This window comes from Urocampus carinirostris, chromosome 15 (genome assembly GCF_059441175.1).
Source record: "Urocampus carinirostris isolate Australia breed hairy pipefish chromosome 15, RoL_Ucar_1.0, whole genome shotgun sequence".
NCBI lineage: Eukaryota > Metazoa > Chordata > Actinopteri > Syngnathiformes > Syngnathidae > Urocampus > Urocampus carinirostris.
Genome location: NC_142363.1, coordinates 21,609,907 through 21,624,951, shown reverse-complemented (window position 1 = coordinate 21,624,951; position 15,045 = coordinate 21,609,907). Strand labels below are relative to the sequence as shown.

Here is a 15,045-nt window from a genome sequence, read left to right as displayed (position 1 = left end):
ATGTAGTTGAAAATTAAGTCAAATAACAATTTATAAGGAAATTGTTTTTAATCAATCTATGGATACCCACTTGATTAATATCTACAACATGACTTGTATCTCATTGTACAAAACAAAAATAATTAAATCCCACTTTGACATTTGCAAAGCATCAAACAGATCAGCAAGTCTGTCAATCATCACAGCACTAATTAAATTCCGTGTACAATATGCACACTTGAGTACAAAATTGAAAAAGGGTCGCTGCTCGCCGCAAATGTTTTGACATTCAACGCAAAACATTTCAGCTCGACGTCCGCGTATAAATAGAATCAAGTACAAAGAGTTCTGTGTTCCCATCTCCGCACTTGAATGGACAAAGTCTGTTGAATGTAAGTGTTGAAGAATGTTACAAAGGGACAATCATATCTTGCAATCGAGCAGGTTGCACAGGACATCGACTATCTGCCCCCGTTTTTTTTTTTCGTAGATCCGCTCATTGATTGTTCTTCGCTTTAGCGTGCGTGAGGATGTGAGACTTGAGGTTGGTGGATTGGGCAAACTTCTTGTTGCAGCCGTCAAAAGGGCACACGTACGGGCGGTCTCCTGTGTGGATGCGTACGTGCGTGCGCAGGTTAAAGTCCAAGGAAAACCTCTTGCCGCAGCCCTCAAATGTGCACTGGGAACGGAAAGAAACAGATGTGTTTAAACAATATTTGTTCCGTGTCAGAAAACACTGCAACTAAGGCGTCCCACCTGGAAAGGTTTCTCTCCTGTGTGTACAAGTTGATGTCTTTTGAGTTTGGAGCTCTCCACGAAGGCTTTGCCGCATTCTGCGCAGACGTGTACGCGAGGTCCGTGGGTGTGCAAGTGTTTCCTCATTGCAGAATTGTCCCTGAACATTTTGGTGCACCCCTGACGATCAAAAAAAAGTTAACTTCCAGATTCTACAACACTGCACCACTCATAGCAATTTATCCAAAACAAATCGCTTCAAATAAAAAACTACAGCTTCCATTGATAGAAAATATTTTCCGCACTACAAGGCACCCCCCACATATATTTTTCACACACAAGGCGCACCAAGAAGCACATGAAATTGTGACTATACAGTCTATATTTGTGTATAACCGTTGGGCTTGATCAATTTTGCTGATCAACGTCGCAAAACGGTGTGCAACTGGGAATCAAACCCAGATCGGGACAGTGTGCCGACAAACAATCACAAGACTGGTATTGATCTAGAGATTACACACGAAAATGTATTTGATTTTATCACAGAAACTTATTTTTTACTCATTGTGCCAGAAACAATGATTTACATACTGTCTTTTGTTCTGCATTCTGATAGATTAGTGTCTCCACTTTACCCTTGCGTTATTAACGTTGCTGGTTAGTATGCATATATACAATAATATTATATAAATATTTTGTTAAAAGACTGTTTTTTTATTCTCTAACATTCGCTGGTAACAGTTTAACCCACAGATGCGGAAGTTAAACCTCATGTAGTAACACACACCTATAATTACTGTTTGCATTTCCTAGTTTTCTTCGGTATATGTAAAGCGCACCGGGTTATTGGGTGCACTCAAGTTTCTGGCTAAGGAATTTGGGGTTCACCTTATAGTCCAAAAATATGGTAATTAAAATGTAAGGAGCCTTTAGGAAATATGCATTATTACAGACAAAAGTAATTGGATAATAAAAATAAATATCACTCACTTTGTGAGGACAGGCTATTGTCCGAGGTGAGTCGTCTTCTTTCACTTTCTTTGGCTTCATTCTGCAAAAGAAAAAACACACGGTAAAAGTGTATATCAATATTGAAGTAGAGTATACAAGTGTTCTCTGAATTTGTCCATACCTTGCAAACTCGGCCAGCTGTTTGGGGTCCGAGAGGTCAATGCCCGGGATGCCACCTGGAGGCAGCTTCTTCCCAGTCATGTACTCTGAATAGTCAGGAGGAGAGTTTTCACCCGCGATTTGCTCTTCATGGTCAATGCCCTTCTTGTCATCTAAATCACATAGTTGGAATTCAATAAAAGCCAAAAGAAATAAAACGGTTGCTTTGTATTATTAGGGAATATGTGACTTAATGTAAAATATGTCTGCTTTCACTAAAACGGATTATCAACGAGTAGCAATCTTAATTTGGCCCCCAAACCTTTGAAATGACACACACTATTTTTATTGCATTATTAATATAGGACAGCTTATCTAAGCACTATGTGATTTTATTTTGGGGGCCTATTAACCCCGATACTCTTTTCTCTTCAAAATCACTATATTAAATGGTTTACCCTGAAGTGCCATGTTTAATCTCGTTGCATACAGTGTTTTACACCGTTAATCACTGACGATAAAGACAAATCAAAGTGTTTTTTTAAAGGAAGACATTGCCAATTTGTGGCAATGTGAAGTACTGACAAGACCTGTTTATTACCTCATGTTGAATAATGATATAAGCATCCTAAATTAGGCTCAGTCGACTACTAATACATCATGTCACATCAAAACCAAAATTCCTAGAAAATCAAAAAGAACCATATGTGGGCTACTCGGGTGCGATAAAGAAAACATGTCTGGAGCCTGAAAAAAAAAAAAAAGTAAGAACCTTACATAGAACTGTTTTTAAATGTGTTGTCCGTGTATTGTCTGCACTGCCCTCTGAAGTTTCTTGTGATTAAGGGCTAAACAAATAAACATGACTTCAATTTTAAAAAATAAGAGCGGGACTCATTCACTTCATTTATTTGATATTTATTCTAAATATTAATAAAGTATTAGAAAATGTTAAGAATGTTTGTCTCGAAAACACACGCTCGCCATATATTCCCCTCCCATATTTTTACATTTGAAAACATTTCTGAGTTTTAGGGAGCCATAAGAGCCACACTAAAGAACCAAAATGGCAGGTTTCTGACCCCTATGTTAGGCAATACAGCTACCAAAATAAAATTTGCAAACATCAAGCATTTAGACAGAGCACTCAAAAAACAATCAAGGTAAAGAATTCATTCTTACAGCCTGCTAATAAACTTTTAAGTGATATTTTATTATTTCATGATGGGATATTTGAGTTTATGCTATAATCAGCAATATTAAAACAATAAAGTTGATTGGTAATGAATCACATTTTCTTTAAATGCATTACAGAAAATAATGAACTTTATCACAATATTCCTGACAGTCCTATAGAGTAGAGGTCAGCAACTATTGGGACGCACAGAAAGGAATAAAAGTTGCCTTATTTTTTTTTTGCTTGTACCACACAGTATAACATACATTTCCTATACCCCCAAAGAACACCAGGTTTGGGTGGGGGGGTTATACACCATATTTGAGCAGTGGTTTATCAGTCCAACATTGGATCCAACAGGAATCCAACGCGGATCGCGGCGACGAGAGCACCATATCCTAACCAGTCCTTTAGGGATCACATAGGAAAAGGTGTTGATTTTATGTCATCCCTCTGTTTTTACTCACGGTACTGCGTCATTGAATTTATGCGTCCATGATTGAGAGGTGTAAATATAGCGGAAGCTAGAGCTCTTGTTGGTGATAGGAATGAGTGGAGAGGTATTGTGAAAGGATAGTGGGATGTTTGGACACTTTCTAAGGGATGGGCAGGTTATGATGCGGCAGGGGTAAACCAGTGAAAGCTGTCAGGCCCCTACTGTTGAACAGAAGAGTGTGTTGTGTCACCCGGACCCGAGTGACATGGCCGCTTTCTTGCAACCTGTTTCATCTGGAGGGACGAAAGCATGACCGACTTGGGTGCCTAGGTGCTTAACTTGTTTGGGTTTGGCATTTGGGTTGGCCATGGTCCCAAATTTTTTGAGTGTTTTTTGTATCTTTTTCCCTTTTTTTTTCATTTGTTTTTGTATGTGTTTGTCGTGCTGTCAATCACCCCTCTCGAGGGATATGACCAGGGTAGATAAATAGCTAGATGATTAAGATCATTTATTGACATTATAAACAGGTGGTGAGCTCCTCGGCTCGAATTCCTGCAGCGTGTGCCAAGAGTATTTTAGAGGAGTGGTTAATTTACTGCGAGTCGAGGTGTGTATTGATATAGGCGATGACGTTCGAAGGCCCGCGAAGCGGGTGTACCACATGACTAATTCAGGAATTTGCTAACTTATATGCAAACCTGCTTCATCTGTACATTGTTATAGTTTTTTTTTTTATTTATGGGGGGGGGGAAAACGGGTCCTAAAACTTTAAAAGTTTTTTTTTTTCAAATAAAAATGAATAAGCACTACTCTTTAAATATTATAATATATAAATTTTGTAATCGGAGCGTATTTTACATAAGAACGTTATTCATCTTTCTGTCCACATGATGGCACAGTCGAGGTAATGAATCATTTTGAAGCCCCTATGTGTGTGTGTGTGTGTGTGCGTTTAGCTAGCATTTCCCTTGAGGGCTTCACTCTTTTATGGAGCTTCCTTTTGCCATCGCTAATGAAAACCATGAACGTAATTTTACAATGTATTCATTTAAAATCCCCAAGTTCCATTCATCATCACATACAGCAATGAGGCGTTACCCTCGTCTAGCGGTGTTTAGTCTGTATATCTCATTTGCGTCTCTGGTACCGTGAGTAAAACTGTCATGATGAAAACAAATTTGTGTTTTCTACATCCCCAGTAGTCAAGTTATTTAACAATGGATTTAGTATTATTAGTAGCATCATCATGGTTATTGTTTTTACTACAAATATTATCTAGCCGGTCCGCGCGGATATTTTTAGACCAGTCCGGGCGGGTGGGGGATATTTTTTTTTGTTTCAGTAAAACATGAAAAAACAATGTAGAGGGTTATTTGCGCACATGTGGGAAAACGACATAAGCGTTGGGTTTTAGCCCTATAATAACGTCATAAAAAGGTAAGTTTCATCCACTGGCCATTGACGTTGAATAGTGCGTAAAATCCGCGGGTACTTGAACGCAGCACCTCCGCCAGTGCTAAGTGCGCCATAGAGGCCTACTCGCCGCCATCTTCGAGGGCCAAATAAACGCCATTTTTTCGGGCGGCCATCGCGAAATATGGCGGCGCCCATCGGCTCGGAAAACATGGCTTCCCATAAAAACAAAAACACTCTAGATCCAACTCCGAATGACGATTATCGATTCTAAAATGTGCGTTAACGGTTATCGGAAGACAAGGCCTCGCCTGAGGCCTCGCAACGACAACACACGCACAGAGAACAAAGCAACGATAGAAATTTCACTCCAAAAACTTACCTGAAGCCCACATCGTCACCGAAAACTCCCCTTCTAACGTCTTGATCTGCACTTGCTTCTGTTCCCATTTCCTGCCCATGTCCGCCCCACTCAAATAACTCCTTTTACTCGCTTTCTTTCCACTTGCAGCCCTTCTCATCCGCGCCGCTGACGAGCTTCTCCCCCCGACTGTCACCAAAGTCTGTTCGATGTAGTCCTCCTCCACGGCGGGCACCGGGATGAGGATCTGGTCCTCGTAGCCGTCATCTGTGTGTAATTCCGAGTCGTCCTCACCCACGACCTCCTCCCGGGTTTGCACTAGGATGACTTCTTGGTGCGGGAGGATCGAATGCGGGTCGTCCGCGTCGAGCGTTTGCAAAGCGATCATGGGTTGGTGGTGCTCGTCCCCGACGACGGTTGTTTCGATGGTTTCCACTTCGATTTCGTGCAGTTCTACGATCTCGGCGGGCATTTCCGAGCCGTCCGTCTCGATGTACAGGGTGTCCCCCGAAGACATGACTGGTTTAGTATTTTTGTCCGCCACCCCCCCTCCACCTTATTTAGTCCACGGTGGATTCTATTGCGTGTACTCGCGTCCCTCCTCCCTCTCCGACAACTCGGCAACGACGTGTACTCACGTCGCCACTCTGCTCCACTTAGCAAGTCTCGCGTGATTTGGATCAGCATCATATAAAATACCGTACATCGGGGTGTCAAACTCATTTTAACTCGGGGGCCACAACGATAGAACAAACATTCTCTCGGGAGCTGGACTAGTACATGAGAGAGAACGAAAAAAAAGAGAAAGAAATAAGAGAAAGAGGGAGAGAATAGTAGGAAGGGTGGGACAAAGAAAGAGAAAGGGACAGAAAAGAAGAGAGAGAGAGTGTGAAAAACAAGAGATAAAAGGAGAAATAGTGTGAGAGGGAAAGGAAGACATCCAAAGAGAAATAGAAGGGGAGAGAACAAAAGAAGGTAAAGAGAAAGAGACACAAAGAGGAAGAAAGAAAGCGAAAAAGAGAGAGAGAAAGAAACGAGTACAGTGTTTGTAAGAAGCACTGGGCTTTGGCAACAGCAAGTGGACATATTTCAACCTGCAGCTCGTTTTTCTCGTGCGCTTCCCTTTAGCGTTGTCTCGCGGGCCGGATTCAATCCCTCAGCGGGCCTGATCCTGCCCACGGGCCGCCAGTTTGATAGGTCTGCCGTAAATCATACAGACTGGGGATGCTCGCTCTTTTTCCAGCATACTTAAAGGGACAGTGTGTAATATTTAATGCCTGCTAGTGGTACAAAAAAGTTCAATCAGTAAAATAAAAACATCGATTTGAATATCAAGCAAAAATACATGAAACCATTGATGATACCGATGTTAATTTTTTATTATAAATAATTAATCACAGCTCGAGAATTTTCTCTTTTACACAGTGGAACCCCTACCTAGAGGTCGCAGCCATCTTTGTCATCTTGCTGCATTGGGCACTGGTTTTCGTTCACATTAGATAATACAGAGCCATCTAGTGGTCAAATATTACACACTGGGGCTTTAAAAATAAGTTAAAATGATCTACCCATCACAAAAACAAATATCTACCGTGATTATTTTTAAAGGTTTTGCGGATTCTGTACAGACTTCAACGAACAACTAGCTCAAATGAAAGATTTGAGGACAGTTCCAATTTAAAAAAAAAATTGTTCATGTCAGCGTTTACTGACAATATTAAAAATAAAATAAATGTATTAAATCAAAATAAAACAACAGTTAAATTGTAAAAAGTGTTAATAAATCAATTTAAGACAGTTTTTTTTAAAGCCAACGATGTCGCAAAGAAATAAAAACGTGTATTGTTAACATTCTGCATTCGACCAATAGATGGCAGCGTGTCCCATCAAATACAAAGCACTAAAAACACGTTCCTGTGATCTACCAGTAGCTCACCGTCAATCTAATGAGGAGCCCAGACATACTCATTTAGAAAATGGAATTTTCCCCCTTGTGTTGAGTCAAACATGTGATATGTTTTTAAATTATATTTTGTGTATTTTCAGTTTTTTTACTTTGTATTTCTTCTATACTTTCTGCTCTTAACTTTGTGTTATAATGTGACTGTTTCATGCAAATTTTGACAGCCTGGACCAGGGGTGTCAAACTCATTTTCCTCGATTGCCACATCAGCGTAATGGCTGTCCTGATGTTACTCATACATGTGAATGAAAGATATGTAAAATAAATGCAACTACTTCATCTAATGCATTTTTATTTAAGTCACAAACATTAATGTTGCATTGATAAACGTCTCTCCACATACATTTTGTATGACCAAATAGTTTTGAACATTTTTAGGATCGTTTCTACCTTAATTCCACCTGTTGCCATTTATATAGGAATAGTGGCATGAAGCGGCACCTAACTGCCAATTTGCAGGTATTGTAATTGTCAGGCTTTGTGGGAAAAGTATTTTTTTTTTTGTTAAAACAATCTTTGGTTGCTTAATTGTCTTACAGTGTTGTTTTTTAATGCTACTTCCATAAAAACCTGGTCATCCTGGAAGGGTGATTACCACTTGTGCCGTCTATTCAACAAACAGACTCAGAGACTGTTTCTTCCCCAGAGCCATTACCACCCTAAACACACACCGCACAAAAAAACTGAAAACTGTCATTACCTCATACGAACGTAAAATGGTAATCATGCCTATGTTTCTTGCACAATGTTGACTGCACTATGTTTACTGCTCACCTTGCACAATGTGGACTACATTTTGCACTATGTTGACTATTTTTGCACCAAATGCATATTGCACAACTCTTACGATACCAAACTGTATTACGATACCAACTGTATGTAACATCCTACATGCCGACATTTCTTTGTGTAAATATTGTGTAAATTATAACTATAACCTTATCCTCCTTGTTTTCATAACCCTATCTTCTCTTTTCCTTCATCTTCTTGGTTTCTTTTATCCTCACTGTGAATATGTGAACTGGAGTGCCATGCCCAATTTCGTTGTCACAATATGTTAACCCATTTTGTAACAATGACAATAAAGGTATATTTTATTCTATTCTATATCTTAGATGCTCAGATATTTTAAGCTCTCGCGGGCCACATAAAATGAATTGGCCCCAGGGCCATGAGTTTGACACAGGTGCTCTAGTCAGAACTTTTCACAATATTATAATTTGGAAACCAAATGATAATAACAGAGTACTGAATGAATAAAAAAAACATGAATAAAGTTGATGACTGTACACAAAAAGGAAAAACAGCATCAGCCATTAACAGAAGATTACAATAAAATATTTGCACACAAAAAACAGCTGAATTATACAATAATATTACTTATAAATGACCTACATTTCATGTTGACAATATATGTGTATTGCTATAACCATTTCAGCCTGGTCATCCTGGAAGGGGGATTACCTCAATTGCAGTCCCTTCTCAAGGTTTCTTCATTGTCCTTTTGCTGAGGTTTTTGAGTTTTTCCTTGCCCTTATGTAGGTTTTAGATCAGGGGATGGAGTCATAATAGTTTATTTTGTAATAGTCAGTGGTCTGTGCAGCTCTTTGAGACTTCCTGTGAATAAGAGCTATACAAATAAACATGACTTGACATATAAGCAAGTTTTAAAACATATCATTATTGTCGAATGTACTCATATCAGATTCACCTTAAAGGTGTATTACGCAAATTTGAACTTTTCTTATTGTTTCCTGCCTTGTTTCATCATCACAACCTTTGTCAAGCTCCTTTTGTTGCGCATCCAAGTACACGCATTTCTGAGACATGTTCAAATAAACTCTTCTTTTCTGTCTTTTTTTGGGGGGGTTGGGGATTTAGGTTGGCGTTTGGACTGCATTAAAAACAGGCCTTTTGTACATTTCACATTTTTGTGCTACACTAACAAAAAACTGCAGGGAAAGCATAAAGTCCCTCTCCAACCTCCATCCCTCTAACTTGTTCCTCCTACCTAATGTGTTCCACCCTAAACAGCTTTGCTAAAAGTGAGATCAAAGAAGATGGGTGTGGTGGAAAAAAAACTATAAAGGCTCTTTGAACTTAGTTGAGCATCGATAACACATACATAATACTTTCAACTTTTTACAAACACCTCGCACGACGCACCCCACCTTTACCACAGTCCCACTATCAGGACACATCCACGCACAAACAAAAGCATCCACCTTTAAGCGAGAAGCCACCTCTTTAAAAATATTTTGATGAGTAATTCATTTTAAAAAGCAGAAAGAACATTTGTCTGACATTTTGACGCGCTGATGTATAGGTTACAACTTGATCGGAGCAGGTGCAGCTGCCACGTCATAACGAGGAGGGGAGGACACCTGCTGAATGATAATGTGGGCGTGGCCTTGTGGTGAGGGTGGGAGGAGCAGCGTGGATTTTTTCCTTTTTTGAAAACAAGTGTGTTGTAACCAAGCTGCGGGCGCATTGTTAAAGCAGAACTCATGTCAGTTTATTGATATAAAAAGATAACAGCTCGTGGATATTAACATCTCGAACAAGCACAAAGTATGTGTAAGCAGCAATTTAGCAACTTTATTGAAGTGATCAAAGTTAACAAAAGGAAAATAAAATAAACAGTTATTTTGAAAGGTGCTACACATACAGCGGTACCTCTACTTACAAATGGCTCTACATACAAAAGTTTCAGGTTACAAATTACCCGAACAGGAAAATATTTCCTCTAGTTATAAGTGTTTCAGTATACGAAGTCAAAGTACAGTAAAGTACCGCCGCCATCCACCGCTACCAGCGGCATCCCGGCGCGTGTGTGAATCTGGCATGCTTTTCGTGTCTCCTGTTAAAAGGTAAATTCATTTTTTTACATTACACGTCTCTTTTTTATATTTATTGTGCTGTAATCTAATTTTAACATGTATTTGTTTTATGTTCCGATGCTTTTTTTATGATTTACAAAAATATATATATACTTTTGCGGGGTTTGGGACGGATTAGCGCATTTACATTCAAAAGGCGACTCTACTTACAAAAGCTTCAGGTTACGAGGCTACTCCCAGGACAAATTAAATTCATAAGTAGAGGTACCACTGTAGATTGTGTGAGCCAATTTAAAGGAGCTTATATGAGTGACTTTTTCACCTTTTTTATACAACGCCGGTCCAAATCGGGTACGTTACGAGTAAAATACCTTTTTTTATGCCAGCAGGTTAAATGGACAATGGCTCAGATGACCAGTTCATATTTACAATAGCTTGGTTCAGACATGGGCAGCACGGCGGCGTAGTGTTTACAACGTGTGCGACACAGTTCTGAGGTCATGAGATCGAATCTCCTTTAGTGCAGTTTGCATGTTCTCCCCGTGCTTGCGTGGGTTTCCTCCGGGCACTCCGGTACATGCACGTCAGGTTAATTGGCCGGTCCAAATTGTCCCTAGGTGTGAATGAGCGAGCGAATTGTCTGTCCCTGTGTTCAGGGTGTCCCCTGCCCGAAGATAGCTGGCATGGGCTCCAGCACCCTGTGACCCTACTGAGGATAAGCGGTGCAGATAATAAATGGATGGATAGTTCACACATACCCCAAGTTAAACTTGAGAAGAAATGATTTTCCTTGGCTTCCACCTACTTTGAATACATCGTTTGTTGGTGGGATCAATACAAATAAAAATGGTATTGAAAATGAATCAATAATAATCATTAGCAACAATATAATCATGTGTTATCATTAGATATATATTATATGAAGCAGGGGTCTCCAACATGGTGCCCTTGAACCTTTTCTGATAATAGCTCCCCAGTACTCATTGTGATTTACTAGTAAAAATATTTTTCAAGTGGCTGGCTGAACCTACTTCCAGTTTATTAACCTGGTAATAACATGATAAGTTGTTATTTTAGAAATGCATACAAACTGGGTGACCTTTGCTCTATCACCAAAAAGAAGCTCTAAGATTGAAAAAGGTTGGAGACCCCTAATATTAAGTATACATTACTGATATTCTTAATGTTATTAGTCTATTATTATCATATATAAGAATTACAGTAATCCCTCGGTTATCGCGGTTAACGGCGACCAAAACCACCCGCGAAAAGTGAAAATCCGCGAAGTAGCGACGCCCCTTTAAAAATGCTTAAATTTTTTTTAATTTTTAAAAAAATATATTTTATTTTATTATTATTATTTTTTAGACCTGCGAACTTGGAACCACGAAGTAGTGATGCTCCTTCAAAAATGCTTAAAAAAAACCAATCTTATTATTTTTTTAATTATTTTATTATTATTATTATCTTTTGGGCAGCACAGTTCATGTCATGGGAACCTGTCGTGGGTTCAAATCCAGCTCCAGATTTCCTGTGCGGAGTTTGTATGTTCTCCCCGTGCTTGCGTGGGTTTCCTCCGGGCACTCCGGTTTCCTCCCACATTCCAAAAACATGCATTTCAGGTGAATTGGCCGGTCCAAATTGTCCCTAGGTGTGAATGAGCGAATGAGTTGTCTGTCCCTGTGTGCCCTGCGATTGGCTGGCAACCAGTTCAGGGTGTCCCCTGCCCACTGCCTGGAGATGGCTGGGATGGGCTCCAGCCCCCCGCGACCCTAATGAGGATAAGCGGTACGGCTAATGAGATGAGATGAGATTATTATCTTTTAGACCTGCGAAGCTCTGAACCCGCGAACGTGGAACCACGAAGTAGCGACGCCCCTTCAAAAATGCTTAAAAAAAAAGACATTTAAAAAACTATATATCTATTTTATTTTATTATTATTATTTTTTAGACCCGCGAAGCTCTGAACCCGCGAACGTGGAACCACGAAGTAGCGAGGTCCCACTGTATAACAATGATAATAATCTATCCATCTACCCTGGTCATATCCCTCGAGAGGGGTGACCGATAGCAAGACAAACACATACAAAAAACAAAGAAAAAAAAGGGAAAAAGTAGCAAAAAACACACACGACATTTTTTGGACCATGCCCAACCCAAATGTCCAAACACCCAAACAAGTTAAGCACCTTGGCACCCAAGTTGGTCATCCTTTTGTCCTTCCAGATGAAACGGGACACCAGAAAGCGGCCATGTCACTCGGGTCCGGGCGACACAAGTCACTCTTCTTTTCAACAGCGGGGCCCGACCGCTTTCACTGGTTTACCCCTGCCGCATCATACGGGTGCCCTGCCCATCCCTTAGAACGCGTCTAAACATCCCACTATCCTTTCACAACACCTTTCCACTCTTTCCCATCACCAACAAGAGCTATAGCTTCCACTACATTTAGACCTCTTCCCTGAAGTGCACTTATACCACCATCCATCCACGTCAATCGCGGCCTTTCTCTTTGTCTCCTTCAATTTACTTCTGCTCTGTAGATCCTCTTCAACATCGGCTCTTCATCCATCCTCTCCATGTTTTCAAACCAACAGAGTACTCTCTTATCCACACGCTTGCTCATTTCCACTACTACTCCAGTTCTGTCTCTCACAATTTCATTTTTCAATCCATCCAATCTTGTCACTTCTAACATACTCCACAAAGACATCTCAAAAACATTCAATTTCCTTCTCAATAACAATAATAATAAATTATTATAATAATAATTAATATTATTACTATTATAGAAGATCTAGTAGCTAGCATCAGTATTGGCACACAGTCGGTATTGGTAGCAAACTCTCACAATTATCCTACTTTTACTAACTAAACTATGAGACTGTTGTGGCAGGCGCCCTCTTCTATGTGGCAGCGTGTTGGGGAGGCAGCGGCAAGAAGAAGGATGCCTCTCGTCTTAATAAACTGGTGAGGAAAGCGGGCTCTGTTGTGGGCACAGAGCTGGACAGCCTGACAACTGTAGCTGAGAGACGGGCTGAAAAAGCTGCGGTCAATCATGGATAATTCATCACATCCACTACACAGCATCATCTCCAAACGGAAGAGCAGCTTCAGCGACAGACAGCTATCACAGTCTTGTTGCACAGACAGACTGAGGAGATAATTTCTTCCTCATGCCATGAGCCTCTTTAACTCCATCCAGGGGAGTAAAAGCCCACATTAAACCACACCCCCACATTTGCATATTACCCTATTTTTATTGCAGTGTGTATTCGTAGCACTATTTAAATACTCTCTATCAACACGTCACGTTGGGTATTTGTATATTGTATTCTTTTTGCTTTATTATTGTATTGTTCTCAGCTCAGGGATGCTGCTGGAAAGGTGAATTTCCCTACGGGGATGAATAAAGTTATCTTTTTATCTATTTATCTAAAGCAGGGGTGTCACACTCATTTTAACTCGGGTCCACACGATAGAACAAACATTCTGTCGGGGGCCGGACTAGTAGATTAAAGAGTGTAGGAGAAAATTGTGGGTTCGATAATCTTTTAAGTCTTCTTTCGTGATTGAATTAAGTACATCGGGAACCAGCCATGAGGGGGAGCCTTTTATTTCGTCATCCCAAAAGAACTCAGAGAACTCCAAAAATAACAATGCTTTTATAGCTTCAGCCCAAAAGGCGGCCCTAGTCCTCAGTAATCAACCCGGACATGTTGTTCGTACCCTTATTAGGACATGTTGTTGCCTCAGTTTGCTCAGAGAGTCCTTGAAGAAAGGCCTTGTAGGTCTCATGCCCATTTTGGTAAACTCGACTATCTTGTCAAGGATCTTCTCGAATGATGTCAACATTCCCTCACTACTGTAAGCAACGTAAGCAGGTTTTTCTACATTTCTAATGTATGCAACTGTATTCTACAAATGCGAGTCTATTTTCCACAACATATCCCCCCTTTGGGAGTTTATACTCCCATTTTGAATGGAAATTAAAATTGAAAAATCAATACAGGGTATTGGTAAAGTATCTTAAATCATAGCTACACAGAATTATCGGAAAAATAAAAATGAAAATAAGATCCTGGCGGTCAGCCTGCTGCGATTATCCCAACTCTTGTTATTCATGTTTCGATAAAAACCCCAACACTCCAAACATCTGACCCATGCACTAACCCCCCCTTCATTTATCTTTATCCGTACATATGGATTATACATGTAGACCGCCGACGGTTGATCGGTACGTGATAAAGGTAAATGAATAATCGAACTGATAAGTGATAACAAATTTTGGTAACAGTCGTTGATACATTTCAAGATGAGTGCATGACTGGATAGTGATACAGTATACACATTGGCCTTTGGCCTGACCCCCGTGAACAATTTGAAGACCATGCATTGTCGTATTCGTCAACGGGTGTCGTGAAGTCAGATGTTGGAGTGAGTGTTCATCCCAGCAGGCATCACGCGCAGTTTCCATGCAGCCCAAAACCCGGAAGCGACGATGCATCCTGACCATCCTAGACAGCAGCATACTCCCCGGCAGTGTGACATACCAACAAGAGAATCACAATTAGAAAACAACATATTTGTAGCTTTTATTCCTAGCGCTATTGTGTGTTGTGTGTCAACCGAAAGAACTATTAGATATTTCATTTATTCCAGATCATCGTATGTGTCCATTCCCTCAGATGCTCCATCATATAGTGTAGGTTTTCCCGACCGTTGATGCCGCCAGATAAAAATCATGACGTTCTCCTATTGTACTAAAGGCCTTGTTAGTGTAATAAATAAAACGTCGTTGGTTGTAATAAATTAATAAATGTAATTAATCCAGTCTGCGGTCTCATCCGGAGTTATCCAGATAAATATTGAATATTGAATATTAACACTTGCTTTTTAGCCCATCAGTCCAAATGGGAAATTGACATATAACCATCCCAATTAATTTTACCTTATTCTCATTTTATATCTTTACCAAACCAACTAAATCTACTATTTTAGCTTCGCCTACTTAATGTGAAATTGACGTG

The 15,045-nt window shown here is 40.1% G+C and overlaps 1 protein-coding gene across 2 annotated transcripts; it reads right to left on the bottom strand.

Moving 5' to 3' along the window:
- Window positions 1-29: 29 nt before the first annotated feature.
- Window positions 30-5,847, bottom strand: yy1a (YY1 transcription factor a). Of its 2 annotated transcripts, XM_088353764.1 has the most exons (5): window positions 5,233-5,842; window positions 1,847-1,997; window positions 1,705-1,765; window positions 736-894; window positions 30-658 (listed from the first exon to the last, which is right to left on the bottom strand). In XM_088353764.1, the coding sequence occupies exons 1-5, from the start codon at window positions 5,726-5,728 to the stop codon at window positions 476-478; spliced, it is 1,050 nt and encodes a 349-aa protein (XP_088209890.1). In that variant the 5' UTR covers window positions 5,729-5,842; the 3' UTR covers window positions 30-475. The 2 variants fall into 2 exon arrangements, with proteins under 2 accessions (XP_088209890.1, XP_088209888.1); XM_088353762.1 differs by having other exon boundaries at window positions 1,705-1,997; window positions 5,233-5,847.
- Between the last annotated feature and the right edge of the window lie 9,198 nt (window positions 5,848-15,045).